Genomic DNA, 21,481 nt, shown 5'->3' with positions numbered 1-21,481 from the left:
CTCTGAAAAAAAAATGACTGGGTCAAAGAACAAGTAAAAGTTGAAATCAAAAGTTATATAGAGACAAATGAGAATGACAATACAACATAAAAAAATTGTTGGGATGCAGCAAAAGCAATATTATAACAGGCCTAGCTACAGAAACAAGAAAAATTTCAAGTAAACAACCTAACATTCTATCTCAAAGAAGTAGAAAAAGAAGAACAAAAAAGCCCAAAGTCAGCAGAAAAAATAGAAGAAAAATTAAAGCAGAATTAAGTGAAATAGAGAACAAAAAAAAAACTATACAAATAAATTAATGCAACAGAGAGCTGGTTCTTCAAAAAGATTAATAAACTTGACAACCTTCTGGCTACACTCACTAAGAAGAAAAGAGAAAGAACTCAAACAAAACCAGGAATTAGAAAAAGGGGTTACAGACTGATCAACAGCGGGGAAATTGAAACAACCACCAAAAACTTCTAAAAAGTAAAAGTCCAAGACCAGACATTTAGAGAAGATTTGATACTTATCTTTCCCAGCCTCTTCCAAAAAAGTTGAAGAGGCAATACTTTATAACACATGTTATAAGGCCAACATACACCTGGTGCCGAAACCTGGCAAAGACAACACAAAAAAGAAAACTACAGACCAACATCTCTGATGGATACAGATGCAGAAGTCCTAAACAAAGTACTAGCAAATCAAATACAATAATATATTTTAAAATAATACACTATGTTCAAGTGGGGTTCAGTCCAGGGGTTCAAGGACAGTTCAACATATGCATATCAATCAACATAATATACCACATTACCAAAATAAAGAATAAAAAAATCATACGACCATAACAGCCCTGGCTCGTGTTGCTCAGTGGATTGACTGTGGGCCTACAAACCAAAGAGTTGCTGGTTTGATCCCCAGTCAGGGCACACACCTAGGTTGTGGGCCAGATCCACAGTAGGGGGCACATGACAGGCAATCACTCACTGTTGTTTCTCTCCCTCTCTTTCTCCCTCCCTTCACCTGTCTCGAGAAATAAGTAAATAAAATCTTTAAAAAAATAAAAATCATATGATCATATAAATATGATCAGAAAAAGTATTTGATAAGATACAACATCCATTTATGGTGGAAACACATAGTAAAATGGGTATAGAAGAACAGTACCTCAACATAATAAAGGTCATATATGACAAACCCTCAGCTAATACCTTACTCAATGGTAAAAAATGGAAAGCTTTCCTTCTAAGATCAGCAACAGGACAAAGATGTCCACTCTCATCAGTTTTTTTCAAAATATGACTGGAAGTCCTAGTCAGAGCAGTAAGGCAAGAGAAAGAAATAAAAGGCAACCACACTGGGAAGAAAGACGTGAAAGTGTTACTTTTTGTAGGTCACATCATTCTTTATGTAGAAAACACCATGCCCTATCCAGGTGGCTCAGCTGGTTGGAGCATAATTCTGTACAACAAAGGGTTGCAGGTTCAATTCCCAGTCCGGGTACATACCTTGATTGTGGGTTTGATCCTTGGTTGGGGCACATATGGGGAGCAACCAACTGATATTTCTCACACCACTGTTTTCTCTCTCCCCCTCTCTAAAATCAATAAACTTATCCTTGAGTGAGGATTAAAGAAAAAAAAGAAAACCTCAAAGATTCCACCAAAAAACTATTAGAAGCAACAAATAAATACAGTAAAGTTGCAGTATACAAAATCAATGTACAAACATTCACTGTATTGCTATACACGAACAAAATTTCACCAAAAGAAATGGAAAACAACAATTTCTTTTGCAATTGCAACAAAAAGAAGAAAATACCTAGGAATAAACTTAACAAAGAATGTGAAGGGCTTATGTCCTAAAAACCACACAGCACCATTAGAAGAGATTGAAAAAGAAACATCCAAATAGAAAAATATTCTGTATTCATGAATCCCAGAATGTTATTTAAAATCCCAATGATGCTATTTAAAGAAATAGAACAAAAATGCCCCCACCAGATTTGTATAGAACCACAAAAGACCCCAAATAGACAAAGCAAACTTGAGAACAGAGAACAAATCTGGAGTTATCACACTGCCTTACTCCTCACTACAAATTATACTACAAAGTGACAATAATCAAAACAGCATGGTATTGGCAGAAAACAAACACAAAGACTAGTGGAACAGAACTGAGAGCCTAAATTAAACCCACATTTGTGGGCAAATCATTTTTGATAAAGGAGCCAAAAACATAAAATAAAGAAGAGAAAACCTTTTCAAAAATGATGCCAGGAAAATTGGAAAGCCACACACAAAAGAATGAAACTAGACAAGCAACAGTCAACTGGTGTGCCATAGCACACTGGTGTGCTGCAAGAATTTTTAAAATATGCAATATATGGCTATTTAGTCAGGGGCACTAACCCTTTTATCCCTTAGATTATCAAATTAAAAACAAATGACAATGGTCAATTTGCTGTCGGGTGTGAATGAATCAAAGTTATATCTATTTTTTCTTGGTCAGAATTATAGTAATTAGTTTGCGTGCGCCATGAGATAAAAGGCTGTAAATTGCTAAACTAGACTATCGTTTGTCCCCACATACAAAAATAAACTCAAAATAGATCAAAGATCTAAATATAAGGACTGAAACAATACATTACATAGGAGAAAACATAGGTGCTAGACTTATGGACCTTGGTCATAGAGAGTATTTTTTTAATTTGACCCAAAAGGCAAGGAAAGTAAAGGCAAAAATAAACTAATTTGATTATATCAAAGTAAAAAGCTCTGCACAGCAAAAGAAACTGACAACAAAACAAAAAAGCAACCAGCCACACGGGAGTTGATATTTGCAAACAACAGCCCCAATAAGGAGTTAATACTCAAAGCATATAAAAAACTCACACAACTCAAAACCAAATAAACAAACAATACATTTAAAAAATGAGCAGAGGAACTGAACACACACTTCTCCCAAGAAGACATACAAATGGCTAACACATATATGAAAAGATACTCAACTTCACCAGCCATTAGGGAAATGCAAATCAAAACTACAATGAGCTACCACCTTACACCTGTTAGAACAGCTATTGTCAGCAAGACAAGTAATAACAAGTGCTGAAAAGGTCATGGAGAAAAAGCAACCCTCAATCACTGCTGGTGGGAATGAAAACTAGTAAAACCACCATGGAAAACAATATGGAGGCTCCTCAAAAAATTAAAAATAGAGTTACCAGCAACCCCTCTTGCGGGTATGTACATGAAAGATGTGAAAACCTTTATTCACAGTTTTATGCACCCCTATGTTCACTGCAGCATTATTCACGGAGGCCAAAACCTGAAAACCACCAAAGTATCCTTCACTAGATGATCGGACAAAGAAGATGTGGTGCATATATACAAAAGAATACTACTCAGCCAGAAGAAAAAGTGAAATACTATCACTTGTGACCTTATGGATGTATCTAAAAAATATCATGCTAAGTAAAATAAGTCACAGAGAAAAAGTTAAGATTCACTATGATTTCACACATATGTGAGACATAAAACTGAAAACATCAAATGAACAAGCAAGAAAAATAAACAAACAACTCACAGACACAGACAACAATATGGTGGTTACAAGGGGGAAGCGGAGATAGTAAAGGGTAAAGGGGGCCAAATACAAGAGATGGACGGAGATTTGATGACTCTGGGTGGTGGGCACACAATATAATAGACAGATAATGTATCATAGAAATGAGTACTTGAAACCTATATACCTTTATTAACCATTGTCATCCAGTAAATTTAATTGAAAATAAAATGTAAACAAATCCCCCAAAATACTTGCTCTAAAGTGATCTGAAATATGACCACTGAACCTCTACTGTGGTCATGGGAAACTTGCTACCTTACAAGTGAGCTCATTCCTGGGTGTTGTTAATTATCTTTGGTTATCTGCATTCTTCTATTTATCATCGAGTGGTCTAGCATGGTTACTTCCCTTTCCCATTACCCTACCAAATAGTAAATGACAAGTACCATATTAAACACTACTTTTCTCTCTTTGTAGCTAAATATCTACAAGTCCTTAACTTCTCATCTTATGACAGGTTTCCAGATTCTTTACTATGCTGGTTTACTTTGAACCAACCCACACTGTCAAAATCATTCTTAAAGTACGGAGTCTCCTCAGAGAGAAAAAAGACAAGAGAAGGAGCAAATGGGAGCTAATCTAGAAGCAAACAAAGTCTGTCATCCAAGTGTCTCAAAAATTAAAAATTTATGAACCATCTAATGGGCATGGGTATTTACATTGGTTACCAATTTCATGTAGTTTTTAAAAGATCTGTCACAGCTTACTAAACATACAACATAGGTTTTTAAAAATTAACTTTGTTTTACAGCAATTACAGTGTGATATTGCTTATAGCCTTTATCCAAGGTGAATCTGGCTTGATGTTTGTGGATTATCACTCAGAATAGCTTGGGTTATGCTGTGGTACAATAACCCCAGTATCCTGGAGGCCTAGGTTAACAAAAGTTTACTTTTTGCTCAGACAACCTATTAGTCAGTTCTCATTTTCTCACTCTGCTACCCAAGCTAATTGGTAGTTTTTTTCTTATAAAACATCACTAGTCTCACAGGAAAGGGAAAGAAATTGGGAATTCATGCCCCGATTCAAAGGCTTCTATGATAAAATGGTTCCGATCACTTCCATTGTGATTCTTTAGCAACAGCACTGCCATGGCCGTCTGTAGCTTTAAGGAGGGCAGGGAGACCCAACAGTGACATGTGCTCACAGGAAGAGAAATGGAATATTTCTCAACAATCCTACTATCATAGAATTACAGATTCCAAGTTGGGTTGATTGATTTTCTTATTTTACAGTTCTACTGGATGAAAAAATACTGACATACATCTGGTCTTTACCCAAGGAAGGCAGTCTTTGGTGACTGTCATTCGGTTCTGGATTTGGGGGTCAAATGTGCATATGAGAGTCTTAAGTGTGGGAATAAGTCCTCCCCACAACCCACCACCTCACACACAAGATCGGTGAGCACATATCCCTGGAAAGCAGAAAGCCCAGATGTTTTAAAAGTTGGAATATGATGATAGTAAATCGATTGTTATTTCTCTTTTAATTATTGTAGTTTCAGAAAAACCTTCTTTATATTCTGTTGCAGAAATTGAACATGCTCTTAAAATGTGAACACTCATACACTATTGATATTTTTTTAATCTGAGGGCCAAAGGATATAGATGTTGGGGGAAAGTCCATCTCTTAACATATCAAACTATTTAAACAGCAATTCAATTCTCTAAGAAAATTCTTTTATCCAAAATCAACATTTTATCATCTGTATACTCCAACCCTTATATTTCCTATGTTTAATGAGTAAGTTTAGTACATTCAAGCTAATTAATACACTGCTGAACAAAAAAAAATCACAAAAATAGTCTTTACGGAAACTATCGGCACCATAAAAGTATCATCTGTCATTCAAAAATTTGTGTGCACTTTCTCTTGCCAGTCAGTACCTCTCACTATGAAAAAGCAGCATTGTGCATCAACTTATTTATCTGAAAGGGTCTCTGAAATTACTTGCACAGATTGGGTGCAATTTAATTATTAATTGGGTCCTTTCAAGCTCCTGCAGCAATAAAACACAAGCAAGATTGTCGGGGCAACTTTGCCCACAAGTCTCCCCCATCTGCCACAGATGAAAATAACACCGCCAAGACATGATCTGCTTGGGGAGGAGAGGTGGTCAATCTCTCACAGGAGAAGGACCAAGAGCCCCTTCCTCAATGGCTTTTATTGGGTTCTAACACACAGGAATACAGGTAAAGCTCATCAATCAATGTCAGGTGGGAAGGATCAAACAGTAGATAACATTTCAAAGAAATCTGAGGGCTTAATCTGAGTCAGTGTCTGTCAGGTAAGAGAGTTGCAAAAACTTTGGGAAACACACTCATTTCCTGCTTGGACCTTTATCATCTGAGTGAAAGCATTCTTAGCAAAGCAGGCTTCACAGGACTTTAGGGACTCTTTCTTACATCTGATCACCCCAGAATCCACTCTAGCCAGCAGAGAGATGCACCACCTTCCCTATCATAGGTTTTTAGGCTTAAGTGGATTAGAGCCAGAAGTGCTTCTCCCAGACAAAAATGGGGACTCAGGCTATATCAGAACAGTCAGGGGACGAGGCGTCCATCACTCCCTCTTTGCTGCAGCCCCCGCCCCTGCCACCGAGTACTTCCTTGAGGGCCTCCCAAGTGATCGTGTCTGGTTTAGGCTGCCCCTCCTCTGAGGGGTCTTACATGTCTCTGACTAACCGACCAAGTGTTGGGGGCAGGGGATGAAGCAGAAGCAGCATTTGCTGCCAGAGATAAGTTTTGTCTCCTTAATGACTCAAAGTCCAGAGGTCGCTCACTCAGCCTTAGCCATGGGGGGCAGTTACAACTTCTGAAAACAGGCAGAGCGGTTCCCAACACAAGATCAGTACTGCCCACGACTATCTGTATTCTATGAGTAAAGCTCTATGTGGACTGGCATTTAAGTGCAACATATTTATTAATAGATCAATGTCTTCCTTAGTTATATATGTAGATGTCATGCTTCAGGATTGATCCCAGCAAAGCATTTCAGTCTTTATTGCAAATTACAGAAAAATAGTTAAGGAGTGAAAACATCTAATCTCTCTTGATCATCCATTTTTACTGAAAAACAGTAACATTTCATTAAACTATTCTTCCCATATAAGAGCTGTACATATGCCAAGAGCAGATTAAGTGGTTTCATCAAAATGTAAACCGAAATATGGGATTGCTTCAACATGTAACAGTAAGTACTGTTGTGCTTGTGTGAGGCATTTGTGTAAACCGAAATATGGGATTGCTTCAACATGTAACAGTAAGTACTGTTGTGCTTGTGTGAGGCATTTTTTTTAGAAAAATTGGCACTAGATTGCCCTACTTCCTTTTCACACATAACCTGGGTTTTATACCTTGTTGGCAACGGCATGACCCATGCTTGGTCTTGGTCTGGTGAATGCAAAGAATGATGCCCCTGAGCTTCTTGTCCTCTTCTGCTGTCATGACAAAATTCACAACTTTTCCACCAGACAGTATCAAGTAGCAAAACAATTGAGAAAACTCAAATAATTTAACCACAGAGACTCAAGAGCATCATTTGAATAAGAAAACAAAATTTCAAAAGTTCGAGGCCCGCATAATGGCCAGTGTCCATTATGACTTGGAATGAAATTTCATTTTCAGATTTTCACCGTTGTACAATGTCATTCTTCCCACTTGCTCTTTTCTTGTTGTTTTTAAATTTTTATTGAATTTTTGAGGTAACATTGGCTATTAAATTATATAGGTTTCAAGTGTACAGTTCTAAAATACATCATGCCCTGGCCGGCATGGCTCAGTAGACTGCTGTCCTGTGAACTGAAAGGTGGCGAGTGTGATTGCTGGTCAGGGCACGTGCCTGGGTAGTGGGCCAGGCCCCCCGTTGGTCGTGTGCGAGACGCAACTAACTGATGTACCTTTCGCATGATGGTATTTCTCTATCTCCCATTCTCCCTCCCTTCCCTTCTCTATAAAAAGTAAATAAGTAAAACCTTTAAAAAATAAGATAAAATACATCAGCTGTATATGTATATTGTATTATATATACCCGAAGTCAAGTCTTTTGTCATCATTTATCCCCCCCTTTATATTCTTGACAATCTTGAGCTGTTTCCAAATCTTGACTATTGTAAATAACACTGCAATGAACATAGGGGTGCATATAGTCTTTCAACTTAGTGTTTTGGGTTTCTTGGGATATATTCCCAGAAGTGTAATTGCTGAGTCATAAGGCAGTTCCATTTTAAGTTTTAGAGGAAACCACACTGCTTTCCACAGTGGCTGCACCAGTCTGCACTCCTGCCAACAGTACACAGGGGTTCTCTTTTCTCCACATCCTCTCCAACACTTGTTTGTGGACTGATTCTGACAGATGTGAAGTGGTATCTTATCATGGTTTTAATGTGCATTTCTCTGATGTTTGATAACATTGACCATCTTTCATACACCTATTGGCCACCTGTATGTCATCTTTGAAGAAGTGTCTTTTCAGGCTCTTTGCCTATTTTTAAATTAGATTTTTATTTTTGGGTGTTGAGTTGCATAAATTCTTTATAAATTTGGATTAGCCTCTGATCAGATGTATCATTGGCAAATATGTTCTCCCATTCAGTGGGTTATCTTTTCATTCTGTTGATAGTTTCCTTCACTGTGCAAAAACTTTTTCGTTTGATGTAGTTACATTTGTGTGTTTTTTATTTTGGTCTCCCTTGCTCAAGGAGATATATAAGAAAAAAATATTGCTACAAGAAATGTCTGAGATTTTACTGCCTATGTTTTCTTCCAAGATTTTTCTGGTTTTAAGTCTTGTATTATATTTAAGTCTTTAATCTGTTTTGAGTTTAATTTTAGGTATGATGAATAGACTGTCCATGCCCTATTGTATGTTCTTGTCTCCTTTGATAAATATTAATTGACCATAAAAACATGGATTTATTCTCAGACTCTCTATTCTGTTCCATTGATCTATATGCCATATCTGTTTTTATGCCAGTACCGTGATGTTTTATTATGGACTTGTAGTAGAGTTTGGTATAAGGTATCATACATAATTCTTCCAGTTTTGTTCTTATTTCTCAAGATTGCTGTGGGTATTTGGGGTCATTTGTAGTTCCATATAAATTTTTGGAATATATGTTCCAGTTCTTGAAATATGCCATTGGTATCTTCATAGAAATTGCATTGAATCTATAGATTGATTTGGGTAGTATGCACATTTTAATGATGCTAATTCTTCTTTTTAAAAAAAATATTTTCTTTATTTATTTGTAGAGGGGAAGGGAAGGAGAGAGGGAGAGAAATATCAATGTATGGTTGCCTCTGCCGAGGACACACAATGTATTGTGTGTCCCCTGTGGGGAACTGGCCTGCAACCCAGGCATGTGCCCTGACTGGGAATCGAACTGCGATCCTCTGGTTTGCAGGCCCGTGCTCAATCCACTGAGCTACACCAGGCAGGGCCTTAAATGATGTTAATTCTTCTTACCCATGGACATGGTATATGCCCATGGGTAAGATACGCCCAAGTCTTTGGGTAAGGAGGGATAAATGATGACAGAAGACTTGACTTTGGGTATATACCTATTTGTATCTTCTTCAGTTTCTTTCTTTAATGTCTTATAATTTTCTGAGTGCAGGTCTTTTACATCCTTGGTTAAATATATTTCTAGGTACCTTATTTTGTTTTGTTGTAATAGCAAATGGGATTGTTTTCCCTTTCATCAGTGGGATTGGTGTATAAAAATGCAACTGATTTCTGAATATTTATTTTATATGCTGCTACTTTAATGGATTCATTAATCAGTTCTAGTAGTTTTTTGGTTAAATCTTTAAGGTTCTCTGTATACAGTACCATGTCATTTGCAACAACATTTTACCTATTCCTTTCCAATTGGGGCTTTATTATTTTTATTTATTTACTCACCTGAGGACATGCTTATTGATTTCAGAGAGACTAGGATGGAGGGAGAAAGAGAAGAAGAGAAACACTGATTGGTAACCTCTCATATGTGCCCCTATTGGGAACCAAACCTGGAACCCAGGCATCTGCCCTGACCAAGAATCAAACTCATGACTTTTCAGTTTACAGGACAATGCCCAAACACCTGAGCCACACTGTCCAAGGCCTTTTTATTTTTTTTATCTTTTCTGATCACTGTGGTTAGGACTTCTAGTACTACGTTGAATAAGAGTGGTGAAAGCAGACATCCCTGTCTTGTGTCTGATCTTAAGGGAAACACTTCTAGTTTTTGCTCATTGAGTATGATGTTGACTATGAGTGCACTTTTCTTTACTGGCCTGTGGATTCACCTGCCTGACAATATATATTCATATTTTATGCTTTATTGAAAAACTGCTGACTAGATTGATTTACAATATTATTTTGTGATTCAGAACTGTTGTATCATATTGATATTTTTACCATTACTGTCCACAGTTAATGTAAAGTGACACAAAAAGAATAATAAAAAAATTCCAGCCCTGGCTGGTGTGACTCAGTAGATTGAGCATTGGCCTGTGGACTAAAACATTGCTGGTTCAGTTCCTAGTCAGGGCACATGCCTGGGTTGCTGGCCAGGGCACTGAATGGGGGCCTATGAGAGGCAATCAATCAAAGTTCCTCTGCCTGTCTTACTTTCTCTTTTCCCCTCTCTCTATAAATAAATAAGTAAATAAATAAATAAAATTCTAAAGAAAGAAAATTCCAACTTAACAAATGTAAATAATACCTTACAACTTGTGTGAAATATTAACCAAGATGAAGTCACCAGAATGATTTTTATACATAATGCATCGCCTTTAAAACAAAATTATTATAAGGATATTACATAGTTTAGTTACAGATTTCCACTACCACTAATGATGCACATACCACACTTTAGCACTGAAAAGGTTTATAAGGTGTACTTATAATTCCTGAACTTCCTGTCAAGATGGAGGCATAAGTAAACATGGCTTGCTTCTTTGCCACAACCACAGAAAAAAATTACAACTAGACTATGAAACAAATTTCACTCAGAATTGCAAGAAAATCCAGCTGTATGGAAGTCTGACAACACCGAATTAAAGAAGTCACATTCATACCGATGGGCAGGAGGGGCAGAGATATGGAGATGCAGAGGCATGAAATAGGTGGTCCCACATCCATGTGTAGTGAATGCAAATCAGGAGGGATACCTCAGGATCAAGTGATCCCAGCCCCTCATCAGACTACAGAGCCCAGGGTTCCAGTGCCAGAAGATAAATCCCCGTAATTTCTGGCTATAAAAACTGGTGGGGATGGTTGGGGCAGAGGAAGAAACTGTGGGATTCCCAGCTGTCTCTTCTTAAAGGGCCCAAAACAGACTTAGGACTTATACAGACTCCCTCCCTCTGGGCTTCAGCACTGGGGCAGCAACTGAAAGGGCACCAGTGGCATACAGGGAGAAACTGAAATGTCAGGCATCTGGGTGAGTGTTGGGGGACAGCTTCCTCCTGGACAAAACTCCAGAGGCCAGGCAGCAGTACTGTCTCTTTCCTGAGCCCTCCCCCTCACAGAGCCCCAGAACAGCAACATCTTATCTGAGACTCCATCAATCTGCTTCACCTGGGTTGCCCCACCCTGGTGATTACCTGTGGCTCTGCACCCTCCAACTTACCTGTGTGCTTATCTACAATAGGCCATGTTACTAACACAGGGAGTCAAAGTAGCTCTGCCTAATATATAGAAACAAACACAGGAAGGCCACCAAAAGTGAGGAGACAAACAAATTTGACCCAAATGAAAGAAAACAAAACTCCAGAAAAAGAATTAAACAAAATGGAGGTAAGTAATCTATCAAACACAGAGTTCAAAGCACTGGTTATTAGGATGCTCAAAGAACTCAGTGGGTACTTCCACAGCATAAGAAAGATCCAGGCAGGCAAGAAGGTTTCACTATGTGAAACAGAAAAACATTTACAGAGAATCAACAGTGGAGTGCATAAAGCTGAGTATCAAATCAATGATTTGGAATACAAGGAAGAAAAAGACATTCAATCAGAATAACAAGAAGAAAAAAATAATCCAAAGTAAAAAGGATAGGCTAAGGAGCCTCTGGGACAACTTCAAACATACCAACATTCTAATCATAGGGGTGCCAGAAGAAGAAGAAAAAGAAAAAGAAATTCAAAACTTATTTGAAAAAATAATGAAAGAAAACTTCCCTGACTTGGTGAAGGAAATAGACATACAAGTCCAGAAAGCACAGAAAATCCCAAAGAAGATGGACATAAAGACAACCACACCAAGACACATCATAATTAAAATGCTAAAGGTTAAAGATAAATAGAGTATTAAAATCAGCAAGAGAAAAGCAGATAGTTATCTACGAAGGAGTTCCTGTAGGACTGTCAGCTGATATCTGTAAAGACACTTTGCAGGCTAGAAGGGACTGGCAAGAAGTATTCAGAGTGATGAAAAGCAAGGACCTACAACCTAGATCACTCTATCCAGCAAAGCTATAATTTAGAATGGAAAGGAGGATAAAATGCTTCCCAAACAAGGTAAAGCTAAGGAGTTCATCACCAAGTCATCAAAGATTAAAGATAAGGAGAGAATCATAAAAGCAGCAAGCAAGAAACAAGCAGGTAGTTACCTACAAAGGAGTTCCCATAAGAATCATTTCTCAAAAGAAACTTTGCAAGCTAAAAAGGATTGGCAAGAAGCATTCAAAGTCATGAAAAGCAAGGACCTACAACCTAGATTACCTTATGTAGCATTTAGAATTGAAGAGTAGATAAACTACTTCCCAGACAATGTAAAGCTAAAGGAATTCATCATCACCAAGCCATTATTACGTGAAATGTTAAAGGGACTTATTTAAGAAAAAGATAAAAAACATGAACATTAAAATGGCAATAAATTCACAACAAATTCATCAACAAACGAATCTAAAAAACTAACTAAGCAAACAGGCAGAACAGAAGCAGGATCATAGATATGGAGATGATTTGGAAGGTTATCAGTTGGGAGGGGGAAGGGGAGAATGGTGGAAAAGGCGCAGGGATTAAGAAGCACAAATTGGTAGGCACAAAACAGGGGGTTGTTAAAAACAGTATAGAAAATGGAGTAGCCAAAGAACTTATATGCATGACCCATGGACACAAACTAAGAAGGGCTGGACTGCCAGAGGAAATGGGGAGTACCAGGTGGAAGAAGGCAGCAGAAGAAAAATTGGGACAACTGTAATAGCATAATCCATAAAATATATTAAAAATAATAACTTCTATATAGTGTCTCCATATTTATTTTAGTTTACTCTCATTCTCTTTTTCCTTAACAAACACTTTGAAGAAAATGTCCTGTGTGAAGGTTTGAACAGATATCTATACTACAATTATGTCTCCAGACCCAACTTCTCCAACCTCCACACTTAGGTGCCAGCTAGACACTTCTACTTGGATGTCTGAAATTCATTATGTCCCAATTGAAACTTTGGATAGTCTTCTCCATACCTGGTCCCCAGTAACGATTCCCATTTGTTATATCACCATTCATTTAATTGTTTAACCCAAACCTAATAACCAATTGAGAATTCTTTCAGCCTTCGAACCAATACATCAGCTATTTCTGCTGACTTTATTCTCAAAAAATATGCATTGAGTCAGACAACTTCCCACTACTTGCATTGTTGCCACCTTCATCGGGGATGCCATCCTCTCGTCTCTCACTTGACCTACTCATCCCTTTATTACTGGATTCTGTTATTTTTACTCCTGCACACACACTTGTATTTTCACAACAGTCAGAGACCTTTCAAAACCTAATCAAGTCAGGTCAAAACTCTCCGAGAGTTTCCTGGCATGGTTAGAATAGAATCCAGGGCTCTTCCTATAGCCTGCTACACCTCACATAAGCAGCTCTCCAGCTGCTTCTAGGTCGTCTATCTTTGCTTATTTCACTGCAGACATTCTGAGTTTGGGGATGTTCCTTCCGTGGACTAAGATCATTCCTGCTTCTGGGTTTTGCAGCTGTGGTTTCCTGTGCTCAAAACACTATAACCCCTGACATTTGTGACTTGTTCCATTACTGGAAACAGGTTATTTTCTCATCATCCAAATTTACAGCACCTTACTCCTACTCCCATAACACTGCTTTACTTATCAGTACAGTTTCAGTACTCCCTGTCCTTGTACTGTACATTTGTTTATTATCATTTTCTCACTGGAATGTAAGTTCCATGTAGGTACAGACTTTGCATTGATCATAAGCCAAATTCCCAGGGAGCAGAGATATACGTTTCACATGCCCTATCCTTTAGTTAGTCCTGCGGAAAGTAAAAGAAGTGATAGAATATCTAAAAATGAAAAGTTGCCTGTTAAATCTCATAGACATGGCACTCTGTGAAGGAAGAAGAGCATGTACTGGGGATTCTACCTTGGCCTACAGAGTGGCTACTGGAGTTTAACCATGAGGAGGCCTATGGAGTTTCCACATATCTTGCTCCTTTTCCCACAGAGCAGCCGGTGGCCAAGAATTCATACACTTTGAGATATTTCCTTGCAGCCTTTGTCCAAATTTATATTAGGTTAAAACTTGGAGATACAATTATGGTTATTCACTCAAGCTGTGTTCATTATGAACAAAAATTAAATAGTCAACAACTTCAGATGATAAATACATTGCATAGGTACAGTCTAAATCAAACCTTATCAAAATCCAAATGTAACCACATTGGGTAGGCTGCAGTTTTAAATCTATAGTGAGCCCTGGCTGGTGTAGCTCAGAGGATTGAGCGCAGGCCTGTGAACCACAGGATCACAGGGATGCTTGGATTACAGGCCAGTTCCCAGCAGGGACCAGTTTCCAGCAGGGAATGCATGAGAAGCAACCATACATTGATGTTTCTCTCCCTCTCTCCTTCCCTTCCCCTCTAAAGATAAACAAATGAAAAATTTAAAAAATCTATAGTGAGAGCAGTTTTGCATGTTTCTGTCTTAGTGATGCGAGCTTTTCCCCACCTAGTGACTACCCATCGACTAGCATTGTCGAAGTAAAAGAATGTGCATTGGCCCCAAGCACAGTTGTACAAAGGGAGGTTGATCAAACGTTCCTGGAGAGGTGTTTGCTCTCTGGTATCACACGCTGTCCAGGTAGTCATTAGGTTCCACTCTTTAAAGAGGATGATGGCAGGTAATTCATTACTGGGGACTTCTAACAAGGCGAGTATGTTGAATATATGGACTTTAGGTTCTAATTAAGAAATTATTTCTTAGTATCTGACGGGGAAGGGGTGATGGGCTTACTGAATATCATTTTATTCAAAAATCATACAGTCTGTATCTCTCAAGTGAACGCTCTTGTAAAAGATGAAAGATTTATATGATCTAAAGAGAAACCAAAATATGAACTTTCTTGTAAACAATTAAATTCATTAGTTAGCAAGTCAATTCCACCACATGTCAATATAAAATTCAAATAACCATTACTATACACTTGTTTCACCTTAGGAATCTTAAAACCATTAGTCAAGAAAGCATTACAAAGATTTGTTAGAAGGGCCTACAGCCTATTTAGAGATTTTCCATTATTACACAAGACCAGTGATTTTCAACCAATGTGCCATGAGAATTTTTCAAACAAACATGCAATACCTGAGTATTTAGTCAGGGGCACTGACCTCTTTTGCCTTAGATTGTCGAATTTAAAAAATGACAACAGCCAACACAACAATAGCCATGGAGTGTAAATGCCCTGTCTTGAACCATAAATGTATAGGTTATATAATAAAGTTGCATCTTATTGGTCACTTTTCATAATAAGGTTATGTATGATTGGTTAATTCCTGGTACCAGAAATCCTTATATATAAGTACAGGCACCTTATTTTTTAAAGTCACTTTGGAGCTGAAAGAGTAGGTAATTACTATTTTTTTTTTGTAAATCAACAAAAAATGTACCTATTTTTCTCTCAGATGGGCAAAAACATATTTTTTTGTGTGCAGCAGAATTTTCATAATTAGTTTATGCATGCCATGAAATGAAAAGGGTTGAAAATTACTACACAAGACAGTAATGTCTAATTTGGAAAACTGTAACTTTAGTCGGTCGGAAGCTACTCTTTTGGATTTGCTTGTGAAAGATTTGGCTGAATGTTCTTTTAAGAAAATCTCAGCCCTCATTAATTATGATTATTTCCAACTGAATTTCCAGATGACTTTATGTGACCACTAATTAGTTTAAACTACATGTAAAAGTTGCCTGCTAATAAGGCAGTCACTTTACTGGTACCATAAGACCAACATTTGGTTTTACATGACTGTATAAATCCAGACTGGATCTAATTTAAGAATTTAGCAGACTAAATTATATTTTATCATCTGTCCAAGGAGCTAAAAACAGAAGGCAAAGATGTAGTTCCAGTCTTAACTGCTTCAACTATTCGTGTGCAAAAGTCATATTTTCCATTCAGAAGATGTATGCATGGCTGACAGTTATTAGAATCTTGGTGTCGTACCTCTCGAATAGCAGTACAAAACTCACTCTGAAGCACTTTTTTAAGGGACTGTAGCTTGTGCACTGGTACTTCTCCAGATTCCTGTAGTTTTTCCAGTAATTCAATGGCTCTGGCAACATCTAAATGGAAAAAAATCAAAATGGAAAGATCTAGAGTGAACTGTGTCTCATCAGCAAAGTATCATTATTCCAACTTGATGGAAAATCAAGTGGAATTAACTGCAAAATCAGAATTTACAATTTATAGTTTATTGATCTAATCTTTCACACAACTTTTCACTGAATATATCTTCTTTGGTATTTCATAAATGATACTTCTGTCACAGAAATTAGTTTGAATATCCTTTCAGAAAAAAAATCAGGAAACGTCTTTTATTTATTCTGATACCTCAATAACCAAATGAGTCTTGTCAATTTTACTTCTGAGGTTTTTTTTTCAGTTTGATTTTTCCAGAACTATATCACATTTATCATATCTATAATTTTACATTTATAATGTATAAATATAAAGTATAATAATTTGATTAATGTGCATCCCTTAAACTTGTCTATAAACTCCTACAGGGTAGGAATTTATCTGGTTTGACCATCACTGCACCTTGAGTCTGGTATCATACAGTGGATAAATATTTGAAAATGAATGAATGAATGAATGCACTTTCTCCAATGAACAGACAGGGTGCTATTCCGGCCCTAGGACAGTACCAAGCAAAATAGTTTTTAATAACAATTAACTTAAATGTGTTTCTTTCACTCAACAACATCAAAGGTTAATGTATAAAGAAACATAGTTTTTTTTATAGCCATGGCTTTAAAATTCCCAGGTTGGTTCAAGAGAACACGATACAATGAAATGCCATTTTAAAAATGCCTATCGTAGTCTTTTCTACATGTGTGCGGCATATAGTCAATAACTCACTGAAATGTCACACAGGCATTTATGTATAGAATAACTTTTTCAATTCCTAAGTGCTTCGTTCCAGAAAGTATTCCATATCCCTGCCATTAGATTGTAAATTCATCCATCCATCCATCCACTAATACGTGTTCCTATTAGATATGACTAAGTTTAACAAGAATAAGACACTTCCTTTCTGACCTCACTACTAAAAGAGAAAGGAATATACTGCATAGCTACCTAAAAGAAAATCGTTACCACCTCAGAATTGAGGTGCAGTTTTCATAGGCATGTATGTATCTAAACAGAGAATACAACCAATAAGTGACTTAACTGAAGGTTTTCCCTTGATGTACTGCCAATTGTGGCTCCAAAAAAGCACAAATCATGAAATCAGTATGACACTGCCAGCTTCAAAAATTTGTCTTTTTGTACATAAGCTAGAAGTCAGCACAGTCAACTGGACAAATCCAGCCATATCCATAATCAATAAGGTACCAAGCTAAGAATTTTATGCTTTTCTAACAGCACAAGACTCTATATCTAGATGTTCTCGGATATATGAAACTCTCAATGTTTTTAAAAATGAGGTGTTTTTTAAAATCCTGAAACTAGGTTTTCTCTTCCTATACTCCATGCTTCCTATACTCTGCTGTGCATGGGACATACAGTGGTAAAGGAGACAGCAGGTTGCTCTGGCTTTTGTAAAAGTTACAGATGTGAGGGATCATAGACATGCAATAAAGTGGGCGTGTGCTGTAAAAGAAGTATTGCAGGTCAGTGCATGAATGTATGGCAAAGACATTTATTATTATCCATAAAGTCGAGAGAAGACTGCTTTGTGGCAGTAACAACAGCTAAACAGTGTGTAGGTAGGAAGTGCAGGTGGGAGAAATGGGTAGAATATTCCAGGAAAAGATATGCAGATTGAAGTCTTCTCAAGAGTGTGGGCATTCAGAAACAGAGAGGAGCTCGGTACGGCTGAGACTGAAACCAGGACAAAAGGACCAAGAGATGAAGTGGAGAGAAATCACATCACAGAGGGTGTTTTCAGTCACACAGGGAAGACTTGGCTTAAGTAGCATCTCCATAGACATGTGTTCCCTGATTCTCTATGGCATATTTAGTTGCTAAGATATCTGTATCCCTACAGGTCTCTGTCTACTTATCCATTGTAATAACTACTGCTCTCTGAAATACCTGTTTGCAAAATAAAAGATACCCTTGCAAATCTATAAGCTTCTTGACCTGTCAGGGACAATATTTTATTTGTCATTGTATCCATAGTTCAGTGCAGAGTATTTAACAACAACAAAATTTTGTATATTTGTGTGTGTGTGTGTGTGTGTGTGTGTCTGTATATATATATATATAATGAATGATAGAGTAATGAACGAGACTGGCTCAGAAAGGCAGGGATTAGAGGTTTACCTCTAGGTGGACACATTACTCTCGTGAGACCAGACCAGCAGCCTTGGTCAAAACTGGCTTGGGTCTGGTGTGGGACAAGCCTGAATCTGCAGGCTAATGGGTACTAGGTAACTACACTGGGGGAAGTTCATAAAAGCTGAAAATCTGATATTCATGACTTTTCAACCTTGGCTGCACAGTTAAATGATCTGGAGTATATTTTAAAATGATTAATGCCTAAAACTCACCCCGAACACACTGAACCAGAATATTCAGAACAGAGGTTCTCATGCTTGGCTACAGATTAGTATCACCTGGAGAGCCTTTAAAACCACAGACGAATGGGTTCCATCCCCAGAGCCTCTGATATGATTGGCACAGAGTGGTGTCTGGGCATGAGGTGCTTTAAAGACCTCCGGGTGATGCTCAAGTTCAGCCAAGGTTAAGAACCACTGGCCTGGTTGGCATGGTTATTTTTATAGACTCTATGTGATTTTAATGTGCAGTCAGGGTTGAGAAGCTCTGGTAGAGATTGATGGTTCTAAATCATGAGTGTGCCCAAGAATAATCTATTAAAATGAACTTATTAAAATGTAGGTTCCCGATGCCTTAACTCCAGTTTAAAGACATTGATTTGGGAAGTGGGAAAATGAGGCTCAAAAATTTACCTCTTAAACAAACGCTTGGTGCTCTGGCTGCTGTGGCTCAGTGGATTGAGTGCTGGCCTGCGAAGTAAAGGGGGTCGCTGGCTCCATTCCCAGTCAGGGCACATGCCTGGGTTGCGGGCCAGGTCCCTAGGAGGGGGCACGGAGAGGCAAACACACACTAATGTTTCCCTCCCTCTCATTCTCCCTCTCTTCCTTTCTAAAAATGAATAAATAAAATATTTTAAAAATGAACAAATGCTTGATGATTCTGAAGTTGTTGATTCACAGACCCCGATCGGAGAGAAAATAAAATGACCTTTGAGGGTTCTTTCAGTCCTGGCATTACAGGAACTCTGGAATTTTCTGTTATTCTTTAATACTTCCTTGTAGCAGGATGCTGGGTGAGATGCCACCCGGAATTTCAGTATTATTAATAAAATTCCATGAATAAAAGTAATTAGTATTAGTTACCACCTACATTCTAAAGCAGTATTCTTTAGCAAAGGCTTCTCAAGAGAATCCCTTATGGAGTTTTAAACCTGCCTGCTACTCCAGACCAATTAAGTCAAAATTTGTAAAAGTGGGATCTATTCATCATGTTTTTTTAAAGCTTCCAGATGATTTCCACAACCATCCAAAGTTGAGAAATACTGCTCAAAAAGGAGCCATCAAAGAATCCAGACACACCCCATTAAGACATTAAAAGCCAGGCCAGCCCAGTTACAATACACCATAGGCCGTTTCCAATTCTTACTAAGACATACTTGTGAGATGAAGGAAAATTCACGGGGAATTGTTAAATCACTAGCTTGGGACAATGTACCAGGTCTTTTGCTTCCCCTTCATCAAATAAATGAGAAGTGTTCCAACAGAGCCAAATGTAGCCGTTGGGGGTGCCTGCAAGAAGGGAGACAAGGATCTCTTTCCTGGATGCACAGGCAATGGACCTGGTGACCTGCCTGCCGCCTCTGCCCATCTAATCAGAGGCATAGAACAGAGGACCAGTGCTTACCTGGGCCTGAACCAACTTGCTCATACTCACATAAGAAAATGTAGCATTACGAGGTTATGAGATGTACAGCAGTTGCTGAAGGCCAAAAAAAAAAAAAAATCTAAAAACCAAAAGCGGAAAAAAAAAGTGATGTTTAGGTCTCTCCAGCCCAGACCTGGCTGGTGCTGCAAACAAAGAGGTGGGGAGTGACGAATTGGACACGAGACTGAAGTCCTGAATGGAATTCTGATCCCCTTTCACTCTGTAAAAGTACCAGAAACTTTCAAGGCCTGGCTCTGGAAGGCTGCAAAAGAAGCCTCTTGAGTCAGCGAAATACTTATTCTTAAAACTATCGCAATAAAATGTGTGTAGTGTATTTGTGAGTTCCCTTAAGGTTCTTTTTCAGAACTTCCTGACGCTTATTTTATGGAACTATTCTACCAAATTCAGTTACTAATGTAGAAGTCTGGGCTTACTAGTACAGCTCAGATGAGGAGGAATATTAGATAGGGAAACTAGGGACGCTGATTTACAAACACAACAAAAGCATGAAGATCTAAGAAACCAACTTGTCTGCCAGCTCTCTGGTTCATACCTCCACCACTTATCCCATAATCTAAACAAAATACTTAGGTATTACCCTTGACTCCTCACTCTTTCTTGCATTCTGCATTCCATTAATTCCTACTTCTAAAAGCATCAATAAGCTTTTATTTCATGTACCCCATACAGTAGGGGGTCACTATATGCTAAAAGCTTCATCTTTTAACCCACTTTATCCTTATAACAACCTTGTGGGTTAGTAAAAATCCACATTATGCAATGGAAAAAATGGAGACTTATAGAGCATTTAAGTATCTCATTAACAAATAGGAGATCTGGGTTTGGAATCTGAACCTAAGTGATTCTAAACCCTGTGCTTTTTATTTTTATTCCAGCCACAGCTTTTCTTTTAGCAGCTTTGTCCTTCACCATTTAGTACTTTTATAACAGCTCTGTGCTCTGCAGGCTTTCTTAGTCAGAGGCTGAACTTTTAATCTTCCTTCCCTCAATACTCATTAACCCCTACCCACTTGCCAGCATAGGCATACCTTGCACATAGGTTCCAGACCACTACAGGAAAGCAAGTGTCACAATAAAGAGTCATAATCTTTTCACTGGTGGAGGGCCTTCCCTTCAGTTTGTAGGGAAAAAAGCAACATCTGTGAAGCTCAATAAAATGAAGTGTAAGAAAACAAGGGATGTCTGTAAACCTTTCTCAGTACTTACTGATCATCAGAACCACCCGGAGAGCTTTTAAATGCTATGGAGGAATGGTTCTCAGCCTTGTGCATCCACTGGAATCACCTGGAGGCACTGGGAAAAATAAAGCTGAAAACCAAATACCTAGATCCTTCCCATATATGTTTTTTATTTCATCGCTCTGGGGTACGGCCTGGACATCAGGGTCTTCAGAGCTCCCACTGG

At 38.0% G+C, this 21,481-nt stretch overlaps 1 protein-coding gene across 2 annotated transcripts in view; it reads right to left on the bottom strand.

Moving 5' to 3' along the window:
* The window catches only part of LIN7A (lin-7 cell polarity scaffold A), a 153,204-nt gene that overhangs the window by 90,726 nt on the left and 40,997 nt on the right, over nucleotides 1-21,481 (bottom strand). Inside the window, exon 2 of one of the 2 annotated variants that reach the window (XM_037042807.1) lies at nucleotides 16,096-16,188. The exons of the other annotated variant lie outside the window; for it this stretch is intronic. Within the exon in view, the coding sequence (XP_036898702.1) occupies nucleotides 16,096-16,188 (93 nt within the window). The remainder of the gene's footprint in view (nucleotides 1-16,095; nucleotides 16,189-21,481) is intronic. 2 annotated transcript variants of the gene reach the window in all.

Source organism: Sturnira hondurensis, unplaced genomic scaffold (genome assembly GCF_014824575.4).
Source record: "Sturnira hondurensis isolate 20B ecotype Veracruz unplaced genomic scaffold, ASM1482457v3 Scaffold0003801, whole genome shotgun sequence".
Lineage (NCBI taxonomy): Eukaryota > Metazoa > Chordata > Mammalia > Chiroptera > Phyllostomidae > Sturnira > Sturnira hondurensis.
Note: the sequence above shows the minus strand (reverse complement) of the source record. Positions and strands in the feature narration are given on the sequence as shown.